At 40.3% G+C, this 13,130-nt stretch overlaps 1 protein-coding gene across 2 annotated transcripts in view; it reads left to right on the top strand.

Moving 5' to 3' along the window:
- adcy6a (adenylate cyclase 6a) overlaps positions 1-13,130 on the top strand; it is a 33,873-nt gene that overhangs the window by 17,254 nt on the left and 3,489 nt on the right. For both annotated transcript variants that reach the window (XM_069722952.1, XM_069722953.1), the window contains exons 4-19: positions 6,082-6,231; positions 7,126-7,247; positions 8,196-8,307; positions 8,626-8,753; positions 8,853-9,011; positions 9,404-9,545; positions 9,897-10,025; positions 10,125-10,153; positions 10,243-10,390; positions 10,505-10,602; positions 11,409-11,496; positions 11,591-11,707; positions 11,809-11,967; positions 12,108-12,283; positions 12,664-12,690; positions 12,932-12,961. In XM_069722952.1, the coding sequence (XP_069579053.1) occupies positions 6,082-6,231; positions 7,126-7,247; positions 8,196-8,307; positions 8,626-8,753; positions 8,853-9,011; positions 9,404-9,545; positions 9,897-10,025; positions 10,125-10,153; positions 10,243-10,390; positions 10,505-10,602; positions 11,409-11,496; positions 11,591-11,707; positions 11,809-11,967; positions 12,108-12,283; positions 12,664-12,690; positions 12,932-12,961 (1,814 nt within the window). The remainder of the gene's footprint in view (positions 1-6,081; positions 6,232-7,125; positions 7,248-8,195; positions 8,308-8,625; positions 8,754-8,852; positions 9,012-9,403; positions 9,546-9,896; positions 10,026-10,124; positions 10,154-10,242; positions 10,391-10,504; positions 10,603-11,408; positions 11,497-11,590; positions 11,708-11,808; positions 11,968-12,107; positions 12,284-12,663; positions 12,691-12,931; positions 12,962-13,130) is intronic.

Below are 13,130 nucleotides of genomic sequence, written 5' to 3'. Positions count from 1 at the left end.
ACACACACACACACACACACACACACACACACACACACACACACACACACACACACACACACACACACACACACACACACACACACACACACACACACACACACACACACACACACACACATACTTGTGGTCAGTGTTGGGTGTTGGCTGAGTATTGTTGAGTGAAATAGAAAGCAGGACAGAGAATTAAAGGAGGGGCCAGGTCACCTACTGCTGTGTCGTGTGAACATACTGAGAAGAAAGAAAAGAGATACTTAGACTTATCTGGAAACCTTTTTGTCAGTTTCAAACTGTGATTTCAAATGAAATCGAATCATAAGTTCCACCTGTAAATTAGATTTCCTGTTGATCAGGTTTCCTTCATGTTGGCCTTTAAACTTGCAATAACTGCTTCGGTTGCTATTTGCAGCAGAAACAAGCTCTTACAAACCTGTTAGCAGACAGTCTCATGTTTCCCTTTGTTTACCGTTCTATATACAACATTTGTCATTATCTCAACCGACTCCTGAGGAAAATATCTGCCTCTTTAACTTGTATTTACTCCACTGTGTTCACCGGCTAGTCAGTAACTTTTTCGGCTATTTGGTTTTAGAGCATTTTGGCTCCCTGCCAAAAGCAGCAGAGTCAGGAGATAATTATCACTACAAGCGACCCCTTTCTCATGTCACTGGCCACGCGATCCATTGTTAATGTACAACCATGGACTGTAGCTGCTTTGATTTAATAAAGCTGCTACTCTACATTTATTGTCGTAGGACTCTGCTGAACGTCTCCTTTGCCCACACTCTCCCACAACGCTCCCTCCTCTTAGTGAACAGTCTTTCCCAGTTTGACGAGGGGCCCCGATGACCTTAAAAGTCCATGTTTATAAATTCAAGACCACAGACTTCCTGCTGAAGTGAATGGCTGCTGTGCTAGATCCATCATAAAGGATAATAAAAATTATAAATACATTTTCTGAATATTCCATTAGCCCCCCCCCCTCTCATGGTCACCTTCTCTCTCAGCCATGCTAGCAGGGCATTGTCAGCAACCATTGACATTTCGTACATACAGTACATTCGTGGTCCCTGGAGGATGAATCTCACTGACTTTGTTAATTCTTTGCTGTAAGGCTGCAATTGAAATGCATGTCATTACAGTTTGGAGCAGCTAATTTCTGCCATGATTATGACTCACTATCTTATAATCATGATAATCGTGACAACAATTATAACTATCTCATAATTTTAATATAACTCTGAGAAAAGGCTCAAATATTAAGACTCTTAACTTCTATTTTTCCACTTAAATTTTCCCCTTAAGTATCTCTAAAGTTCATTAAGATGATCTTATTTCACATTATCTGTCTGTATCAGATAGTTCCAGCTCTTAATTGGTGGTATACTATGTTTACATTGAGTGCAATATTAAAACACAACACCATGGGTTTTATAGCTGCAATATTCATAAAATTATATATTGTTGCGCACCATTTTATGCACATTTTCCCAAAATCCTTACACATATTTGGTATTTGTGAAAACTTTAGGATCCCTACTAGGATTTAAAATAGTAGTTTAGACAAATCTTAAATAAACGTCAGAAGAAAGTTTTTAAATATCTCAACTCACGACAAGAGTTAAGGGTGTAAAATATACTCTGATTCAGGTTTGTTCCCCTTTTTTCTTAACCTTTTTATTGTGGAGGTATTTCCACTTGTTATGCACAGAACTGATTATTGATTCAGCGATGCATCCATAGAGCCGTGCTGATCACTTATTGATTGAGCTGGCCCATTCTCTCTGTTGGGGGCCTTTTGTGACAAAATGCCTTTTAATCTATGCGGCAGAATGGCCAGTACTACTGCTGTTTTGCCGGTCGTGTCTAGATCAGCGCAGCTCTTACATAATGCCATTTTGATATGCAGGGATTAGGCCGAGGTCCTCTCCACAGACTGCCCGCCTGCCTGGCTGCATCCGTCATGTCACCCCTGGGGGAAATGACAACTGCTTTTATGTAAAAAAAAAAAAAAAAAAAAAAATCTATGTGATGTTCCTGTGACGTGCTGTTTAATTCCTGGTTTTCTTTTGTCCTCAAAAAACCGGACATAACCCTTTTAGCAGGCAGTAATCATTTTCGTAACTCAGTCATGAATCCTATTTGACAATGCATCGTGGTAAGATTATAATGCTGCTGGACCAAGCCAGCGAGAGGAAGGCCAGCAGGATAAGTGATGAGTTCAGATGAATGAGTGTGTTGTAGCACACAGAGGACACGAGCAGGTGCGGTGGCCGTGGACCGAGAGCGTGGCAGCGCGTACAGGAAGCAGGTAGACGCTGAGTAGAGCTCCTGGAGAGGTGGAGTGCTGTTGCGTAAACACAGGACCTCACTGTGTACTCTGTAAACCCTCTCGTCCGTGCCCTCTTGAGAAAAGCAAGCAATTAGTTTGAGGCTGTGAGCTCAGACACATGGAGTGTGATCCGAACATTGAGTGAATCTCGACAGATGAATTTTTACACAGCGTCTGCAGCTTGTTGCATAGGACGAAGAAACTTGTATCCACACGTCGAAGTCACGTCTGAGCGCCCATTCAGAGTGACAGGAGACGTTCACCTGTAAACACGCCTCGTGCCGCAGCTTCAATTTTGTCTCATGGCTGTTTTTGCTTGAACAGTGAGAGTAATGTAAACAGAGCTGAGCCCTCAGAGCCATCTGCCTAATGTCACTGTGGCCCATATCTGCCCTGCCTCCCCCCCCACCCCGCTCCCCCACCTCCCCCCTCACTCTTTCTCTTTCTCTTGTCATCCTCACATTGTCTTTTTCCTTCCTCATCCCGCTTCTGTTCTGACCACCAATTTCCTTCTTTCCCCTCAACATCTGTCATTCTTCAGTTTTATCAGTGCTGTCCATTATGCTGCTCTCCTTTTCTTTTTCTTTTCTTTTTTACCCCCAACCATTGTTTACTTTCTTTTCAAACTCACCTCCCCATTACCCATCTGTTTCTATTCTCATGTCGGTGATACTCTGTAAACTATGTCACCCTGGCTCACCTTTATCCTCTGTTGCTATTCTCAGAAGTCTTTTGCAGCCACAGTTTTCTGGATCTGTTAATTCATTCATGCTTCTGTTTACGTGCAAACTCTCCTGGAACATGCTTAAACATGACAGTACTACAGAAAGGCTCATGTGGTTGCTTTCAAGATTGCATCCTTTATTTTTTATTTTTTTAGCAATTATTCAAAATTTATAATGTCTGCTCACCTTTGTTCTTTGGTACACATTATCATTAAATTTGATTGAAATTGTACTGAAAAATGTGCTGTAATTCTGGAAAACCGAGATTGATGATTCTGGAAAAGGAAAGAGATTTTTTTGTTTTTTTTAGGCCTAACAAAAAAGTCTGTTTCTACCGAGCTCAACCATATGAGATGTTATGTTTTTGTTTCATTAAGTTCCAGTTATCAGAAGATTTGAAGTGCGGAAGTTTGACAATCATGGTCCTAAACATACTGTGTAGATTTAAAGTAATATCATGAAATATTAGTCTTGTGGAGCGCCTCTAAAAATACTCTTTTTGCACTTGTTAAAGAAATATTTTCAGGAAGTATTTACGATTATATAAATGAGGATAGTGATTCTTTACAAAAAACTGAATTATTTTGGCAATTTCATAGAGGTATATTTATTGGCTTTAATTTAATACCAATATCATTTGAGAAATATCATATATATGTCTTAAGAAGGGAAGTTGAAAATAGTAGTTTAGGGGGAATTTTTTTTTTTTAAAACAGCCGATGACAGTTAGAACCTTACTTTTGACATTTCTAGTCTATTGAATATAACAAGTGTTAATAGGAATGATTCCATATTATTTGCCGATAAATAACTTTCAGTTAACAAAAGTAGTATAGCTCAAGCTAAGACATGTCTCTGTGGAGAAATGTATTTGTTTGCCATTTTTTTAACTATAAAAACTTTCCTCAGTATGAATTTTACATCTATTGTGTCACATATCCCTTTACAATATAAAGTTTGTTGGGCAATGACTGTCAAATTCTTCAGATTAGTATACTTAACTCCCTAAATTATTTGAGTTGTGTCCTTTTTTTTTTTTTTCAAAAAATGTGTGGATATTAATAGAAAACTTCTGATTGTGTTGAAATATGCAGACTTCATTGTGTACCATTTTCAAACAAGCATTTAACAAAGTAAATGTCATACGAACAATTACTGGATTAAAATACCATGGCAGATATTATCATTCTGATATGTTGAGGCACAAGACATGGATGCCTCTTGGTTTAATGTGTACAAAAAGTCCGCAATTATTAAATAATTGAAAACTGTCATTGGCGAAGATGTAATAAGAGTTATCCCTTCTGTTCATGCATTACTGTTGTTTTGTCTGTTTTTGGTGGGTACTATGTTATAGTGGAATTACCTTTGTGTATTTCCATTTTTACCCAGGAGATGTCAGTGTGTGATACATTCAGGCCACATATCCACATCCTGTACAATATTGCCCATAAGTACTCCACAAAGAAACAAATCAGAAAGAGAAAACAGATTTGTTTGTCCAAAACATGCAGATGTAAATAGCGAAACCCTGTTTGAATTAAAAGTTTCAGTTTGCCGACCTGAAACCTTTTTCTCTGGCCCGGCTGGTGTTTGATACAGGATGTATCATCTCTACGCTTCCTTTCTGGTGCACACTCAACCTTTGTTAGTGTCCACATGGAGCCTTCCGCGTGAGGAGCCTCAGCCTCTAAACAACAGCACGTATTTTAGGAAAGTGGCCCTGTGTCGGGTCAACAGCAATTCCCACAATGCGCTTGGGGACAGTTTTTTTTCTGGTGACTGTCAGTGGACTGTGAGGAGCAAAGGGGACAACTGATCCCACAAATAGGACCATTTCCTGTTGGAGGAAATGTATGTGTGTGTGCGAGCGTGTGTGCGTGTGTGCGTGCGTGGGTGCATGTGTGTGTGTGTGTGTGTGTGTGTGTGTGTGTGTGTGTGTGTGTGTGTGTGTGTGTGTGTGTGTGTGTGTGTGTGTGTGTAGTGTGTGTGTGCGTGTGTGTGTGAGGCATTCGAGAGTATATATAAGCCGTAGACACTCGAGATCTGCAAATAAATGTGATTATTGAAGATTAAATGATATAGATGAGTTACAAAGATACAAAAATGAGTATATGTGAATATTTTAATGTTTACAGAAATAGGCATGGATATGTTTTTGTGCTTTTAACTGATTTTCAACTGATTACATCTTCTGAAAACACCATCTTGCCTTTAGACTGTGACATCAGCGGTCAGGTGCAAGTTTGTTGAGTGTGGATCGAGTGAAATCTTTGTCCCTTATTTGTTTGATTTTGCTCTATGGAGGTTTATTGAGTATATATTACAGATAGTTTTTAAAGAAGTAGTTCTATAATATTAATAATACTGTTTTCAGTCTTGAAGTAGCCTATTGAACAACACAAACTTATGGTGAGGATGTAAAGATCCTTGGAACATCTGTACAGATGTGAAGCTTTGTCAGTGTATCTGATTTGCCATCAGATTTGGTCAGCTGATTTATATATAAAACAGCAAACATGAGAGTTCTAGCCGGCATACTTTCTCATGTAAAATATTTGACAAATAGTAAGTTTAAACCACAAATGTCCTGATTAGCAGATCATCTATATATCATTTAACACCATCCAAACAGTGGACAATCCATTAGATTAGTCTGAGAACATTTTATTGTTTTATTTGTTGGACAGCCCACAATGTAAATGTGTCAGAGGGCAAAAATAATCTTAATTTAAGCCTTACAAAGAGCATAATACAAACCCTGGCACCATTTCATGTTTAATGTCCTATTACTGGTAAAGATGAGCACCTGAGCTGTACTAAAGGCCTTTCTCCATATCTCGTGTGTCTGTTTGCATCACTGTCACTTTAATGTCCCGAGATTTGGTTCAAAGATAAAATACTAATATTTACAACACAGATTTGTGAAACTATTTTATCCTGGAAGCAATAACAACTACATTGTTAGCAGATGGTGGATTATTGTCTTAATGCTGGACACGTCATTCTCCCTCCTCTCTCCAGGTGAGTGCTAATGTCCTGATCTTCCTCTGCACCAACATCATTGGCATCTGTACCCACTACCCTGCTGAAGTTTCCCAGAGACAAGCCTTCCAGGAGACCAGAGGATACATCCAGGCCAGACTCCACCTGCAGAGGGAGAACCAGCAACAGGTAGGCCTGCACACAAACACATGCACACTGGGCTATGCGAATGCAGTGTAAAATGACACCCAACACTTATTTTTGGAAAGTGTTTCACTTTAAAGAGAATGACAGAGTTAATTTTTGTAAATGGATGTAACTAAAAGAGTTTTTTGTTTTTTTTGTGGCTCACTTTGGAATCTTATGTTTTTGCGTTTGGCTCGACAGCTGTGTGAACAGGACTGAGACGCTTTAGTGGAGGTCTAAGAGTTGACCTTGTGACGGTCTCCACTCATTTCCTGTCATGTTTTATGAGGGGATCCCATACATACAAAAAGTGACCCAAAAAATACTTCTAGGAAAGCTGCATGAATAAGAAAATAATGACACCCAATGGGAGACTGTTTCCTGACTTCACATCCTGTCTGGTGCTGAGGACATTTTTACAAACTAGGTTCAAATCTATTCGTTTAGTTGGTTCATTTTTGAAAAAAATAAATAAATAAAATAAAATCGTTATTTCCTGAAACAGCTGTAGTTTTAAGGAAATTGTACTCAAACAGGAGCAAATTTTCAGGAACAAATTAAGGCAAGTTTGGATCTTTTCCGCAGCAGAAATGTGGGATCAAAACAAAATAAACTGCAGGGGTCATGTTTATCTAAATGAAAAAAACATGTCAGCCAGTGCAACATTGTGGTTCATTGTTAAATTTTTGATGGTTTTAAAACAACAAAGGAGCTTTACGGCACAGACTATTAAGATATATCAGGAGCTGACAACACTTGTTAAAAGGATCAGTAAAAATACAGAATATCATCAATTTAATTTTTACATGATTATAGATTATATGTGACATAGTACACGTAAACAATAATATTATGAATGACACAATCTACATTTTGTTTCTTTTTTGTCTTTTCCAGGAACGCCTGTTGCTGTCAGTGTTGCCAAGGCATGTTGCCATGGAGATGAAGGCTGACATCAATGCCAAGAAGGAAGACATGATGTTTCATAAGATCTATATCCAGAAACACGACAATGTCAGGTCAGCTGGGACACTTGGCTTCACTGCTTTATGTCATGTTTTAGCCGTGAATCAAGATTTCGGCCGCCAAATCATCTTTGTTTTCCACATAGTTGGAGTAATTGTTGTGGGAGATGTCTTTATACTCCATGAAATGATATTATCGTGAAGAATGTGGCATGTTAAAGCGTAGAAATACATGTTAATATGTATTGTTTAATCCTATCAACTTCAAGACGAAACAGAAATGTTCCTAAATTCTTTCTGAGAATGATTAACACTCGTTGGAACACACACACACACACACACACACACACACACACACACACACACACACACACACACACACACACACACACACACACACACACACACACACACACACACACACACACACACACACACACACACACACACACATGCCAGCGCGCTCACAGAGTCAGAAGAGGGTAGTGTGGTTTGGCAGAGTGGAGGCTAATTAACACTAGTGAGGGAATACTTAATCACCAGCAGCCAAGATAAGATAATCCCCAAAGATGGAGAGCTTCAGCACACATTCAATTACAGCACTGAGCAAACACAGTGCCTCTCTCACACACACACACACACACACACACACACACACACACACACACACACACACACACACACACACACACACACACACACACACACACACACACACACACACACACACACACACACACACACACACGACGCTGGCATAGATCGCCTTCAGACGACTTTGAGGTCAAACCTCCTGCTCCTCTCAAGGTCATCTGCCCTGATAGGAACATAATACAATATTATAATGCTGCTGTGTGGCAATGGAAATATAACCAGTGTCGACCGCACTAAACTTTAACACTAATCTGAAGCTGTTTTGCGGGTTTTATCACTCATAATCATAATTAATAGTGCTGCGTCCCTGCTTCTGTCTGTCTGTCCACCTCTTCATCTCGTCCTCAGTATTCTGTTTGCAGACATCGAGGGTTTTACCAGCCTGGCGTCTCAGTGCACAGCTCAGGAGCTGGTCATGACACTCAATGAACTCTTTGCCCGTTTCGACAAGCTGGCTTCGGTAAGGAGACGAAGTCGCCTTTCTCCTGAGTCCTTTGTGTCACGTTCCTCTAAGGAATAATTTAACATTTGAAGGAGTAGTTTTAGACATTCTGGTAGGTGGATTTTTTTTTTTAACCTCTGCTCAAAGGCAGCCTTGCTAACCTCCAGCTTCATGCTTACCCAGCAGACATGAGAAGCTACTAAGCTTCTCATCTGACTCTGGGCAAGATAGGAAATATTTTCCAGAATGTTGAACTACTCCTTTATTTATTTTTTCACCTCATGGGCTCTTGGAAACCTCATTGTCCTCTTTCACGTTTTGTCTCTTCCGTCTCAGGAGAACCACTGTCTCCGCATTAAAATTTTGGGGGATTGTTACTATTGCGTATCCGGGCTGCCTGAACCTCGGGCCGACCACGCCCACTGCTGCGTGGAAATGGGCGTTGACATGATAGAGGCCATCTCGTGAGTAGAAGCAGTGTTCACCTGTTTGTGCGTGGTGTGTGTTTGCTGTGTCGACGTCGTCCCGCCGCAGGAGAGACACTGCTGTTGGTGTGTCTGCAGGTTGGTGCGCGAGGTGACGGGGGTCAACGTTAACATGCGCGTCGGCATCCACAGCGGGCGCGTGCACTGCGGCGTGCTGGGACTCAGGAAGTGGCAGTTTGACGTGTGGTCAAACGATGTCACGCTGGCCAATCACATGGAGGCGGGAGGCAAAGCCGGGTGAGAGAAACAAGCACACACATATTTACAGTTAAAACCATCACAGTGTACAATAGCTGTCCATCCAATGGTTGCGTTGTCTTTTGGAACTGATAACCAAGAGGTTGTTAAAACGTCTTCCCTTTTGTGTCATGAACTAACAATGAGGCTAATTTAAAACTTTTTTAAATTGAGTTTGAAAACTTTATTTGTCTTTCATCGTAAACTTTTTGATTTTAGTTTCATCAACTCTTTAGTATTTTTCATTATGATTTAATAATTCATATCACGTCCGTGGCCAATGTTAGACAGTAATTCTTCAGTTTTTTTGTATATACAGTGTGTCTGTTTTTCCCCTGCTCCCCCGTGTAAACCACTAAATTTCCGATTTTTTTTCTTTTTATCCGTGCTAGGCGGATCCACATCACAAAGGCCACACTGCAGTATCTGAACGGGGACTACGAGGTGGAGCCGGGCTTTGGAGGTGAGAGGAATGCGTATCTAAAGGAGAACAGCATCGAGACCTTCCTGGTCCTCGGCTGCAGCCAGAAACGGGTCAGTGCACTGAAACACTACACACAGCGCAATACCAATATCAAAGGTTTAGCTTATAAACATCCTTTATGTGTAGATGTTTGGATGATGAGCACAAAAAGCCAAATGATTTGAGAATATTTTGCAAATAATGTAATGTAATGTAATAATTTGTGAAGGAACCAGAATCAAAAATCTTAACTGACAGATTTTTTTTTTGAATGAAGATCCCGAACTGCCTGTGAGTTTCCCTCATTCGCGCAATAAAAGCCAGAATTAAAAAGACCCCTTAGTCACTTATTTTGTGATTCACTGCGTGTTGTGTTGTATGAGAACAGTTGGTCAAGCCTGCGTGTTGTTCCCTCTGAGCAGAAGGAGGAGAAGGCGATGATGGCGAAGATGCAGCGGACGAGAGCCAACTCCAACGAGGGGCTGATGCCACGCTGGGTCCCTGACAGAACCTTCTCCAGGACCAAAGACTCCAAAGTCTTCAGACAAATGGTGAGACTCGACATCGACACGCTGCTTCACTGTGAAAGAGCCCGACTGCAGCTTTTCTCTGAGAGTCATAATGTTTGTCTGGTCTCTTTTCCTCCTCAGGGGATTGATGAGACCTCCAGTAAAGACAAGTAAGTGCTGACTCTTAATGCACGTCTTCTTGGAGTTTCTGTAACCCCGTTATCTCGTGCTCAGTCTGCATCTTCTCCTCTTTCTGCAGCCGCGGTGTTCAGGAGGCCATGAACCCGGAGGACGAGGTGGATGAATTTCTGGGCCGAGCCATTGACGCTCGCAGCATCGACCAACTACGAAAAGACCACGTGAAGAAGTTTCTACTCACCTTCCAGACCGCCAGCCTGGAGAAAAAGGTCCAACGAAGAGCCCTGATTATTATCTGTGCTTCTTCACCTTAAAAACAATACATGTGTGGAAGAGGCTGCTTCTCACATCTGATTCTCCTCTTCTTCTGTTTCCTGTCTCAGTATTCCAAGAAGGTGGATGATCGTTTTGGAGGCTATGTCGCCTGTACTCTCCTAGTATTCTGCTTCATATCCTTCATACAGATTGTTATCTTTCCACAGTGAGTTCTTCAGTGCTACAATGTAGATCAACCAGTGTTTAACCCTTTAACACTCCCACCCAAAATCCTGCAGCAGTATTTTGATCGGCATCAGTCCATTCTGGATCAAATTATACACACAAAGCATCATATTTCAAATGGTGTAAAACATTTGTAGATACCAATACCACAGCAATAATAGTTCTTACTTTGTATAAGAGTGTGTATACTGCAAAACAGTAGATAATTACGTTTTCTTTTGTATGTAGCACACATGCTTTCTTACCTGTTTAGTTCCTTAGTCACTGACTATTAAAGACTGCTCTCGTATCATGAGTGCTGACCAGCAGAGAGAAACAGGACAAAAAGTGGGGAACAAAATTTCACACCTTTTTTTTTTTTTTTTTTTTTAACTCCCTCACACTTTTGAATGTATCAGGAAAATAACCCACACTCGTGTACTGGCTTCATATGTGTTACTATGGTTACCAAATAACTTTTGCATATATATATATATATACAGATCATCACTTGTACAAAAAAGTTCTTCTTAAGTACTTTCTTAACAGTTCACATTCAGCAGATGGATTTGATAGAAGTTTAGTTTATTAATTCATCTCCTCTAACAGTGCTGTGGTTGATTTGTTTTTCGCTTTCACACCATAAAAGAATAAAGAAATTAAAATGATGCAGTACAGGTGTGAGTTGCACAAGAGTTTGACTCCACAGCAGCTGAGATGAACAAACCCGAGTCTGTTTGAACCAAATCAAACGGGTTAGTTGTGAAATGTTCCTTTAAAACTGTGTCTTTGTCTTCTGTCCTGCAGCACCCCAGTCATGCTGGGAATCTACATCAGTATCTTCATCATACTCGCCAACATCCTCTTCATCTGTGCCATATACTCTTGCATCAAGGTACTGGAGCTCATCTGGACACAATAACGAAAGCTTTGCTCGTATCTTGTTGTAATCGCTGAATGTTTAATATGTAAATCCTTCGTCTTCGCAGCTCTTTCCAGCTGCGATGCAGACTGTTTCGAAGAAGATTGTCCAGTCTCGCACCAACAGCACGCTGGTCGGAGTATTCTCCATTATCCTCGTCTTCATCTCTGCCTTTGTTAATATGGTAAGATCAAAGTTACCGATAGCCCAAACAAAGAGACATATACACGTGGTGAAAGTCCTTCCGAATACATGCTTGTGTCTAAATGTTTGGCTTCGATGCAGTTTGCCTGCGACACCAAGAGCTTGACGGCATGTGTTGCTGAGAAGCTGAACACCTCTGCAGCCCTGGTGACGCCCTGTCTGATCCGCAGCTTGAATGTGTCCGCCGAGGGGGGTCTGGAGATCTGTCCTAGCCAAGGCCCCTCCTGCCCCTTTCCCGAGGTGAGTCCACTGTGTGTGTTACCTGTGCGACTGGTCGAAACCGTTTCGAAAGGGAAAATGTCACATTTGCATTTGTGTCTTTCTGAGATCTATTGTTGATAACGCGTCTTTGTGATGCCGCTGTCTCCTGTTTGTGCCAGTATTTCAGCTACAGTGTGCTGCTGACGCTGCTGGCCTGCTCCGTGTTCCTGCAGATCACCAGCATAGGGAAGCTGGCTCTCATGCTGCTCATCCAGCTCACCTTCCTGCTGCTGGTGGAGTGGCCACAAGTAGCACTATTTGACAACGCGGACCTCTTTGTCACCTCCAATGCCATGTAAGTGGTAACAACAGGAGGACAGCTGGGAACAGGTTTATGTTGTTTGTGTGAAATCAGATGGCGCATAAAAGAGTTTTCCAATTTCCTCCTGTATTTTATTTAGAATATAAATCTTTATTTAAACCGGATTAAAGAGTGATTTATTTCACATCGTTCAAATATTTATATTCATTGAACTTAGGTTTCAGAAAAAGTCAATTTTCTGCACATCTTTAGTATTTTATTGATGGTGATGTTTAATTTTTTTTTATAAACAAACAGCTTGGATTTTGTGTCTTTTATTCATTGAAATGATCAAATGTAATACATTTATTTGAGGTGTATATCAGTTTTCTGTATTTTATTATTCGTTCTAATGATGTTCTTTTTCTTTTTAGTGATTTAAATGAAACTAGTGCTCAGTGGTAAGTTGCTTTTTATTTACAGTAGAGTGAAATTGATGTTTTTGCCATTTCAGACTTGAATTTGAGATAAAAAAAAAAAAAGAGTCTGGAGACTTAGCTTTTCTTCCTCTCTACTTTTGTGCAATTACTATACAAATATGCTGTATATGTATATGAATATACATCCTTAAAACTTCAAATGTTTCTTGATTATTAGTTTTATTTGTACTGATTCGTACAATTTTTTTCTTTGTACTTTTAGGTCCAGTTTAAATGAAACTACAAACCAGTGGTAAGTCTGCTTTCAGTGTAACCTTAAAGGTTTTTATGTCATATTCTATCATTTAAAATGATTTTTCTCACTTTTTGGCTGTTTTAAAAAAAAAAAAAAAAAAAAAATTCAATACAAATTTGATCACAAAAACCAAAGTCCACCTTTTAATCTGACTGCTCTTCAATGT

Source organism: Brachyistius frenatus, unplaced genomic scaffold (assembly GCF_029030835.1).
Source record: "Brachyistius frenatus isolate BFR_SWC_R1_liver_20210118 unplaced genomic scaffold, ASM2903083v1 Contig_309, whole genome shotgun sequence".
In the NCBI taxonomy this organism is placed as follows: Eukaryota; Metazoa; Chordata; class Actinopteri; family Embiotocidae; genus Brachyistius; species Brachyistius frenatus.
This window is presented reverse-complemented; position numbering and strand designations above follow the sequence as displayed.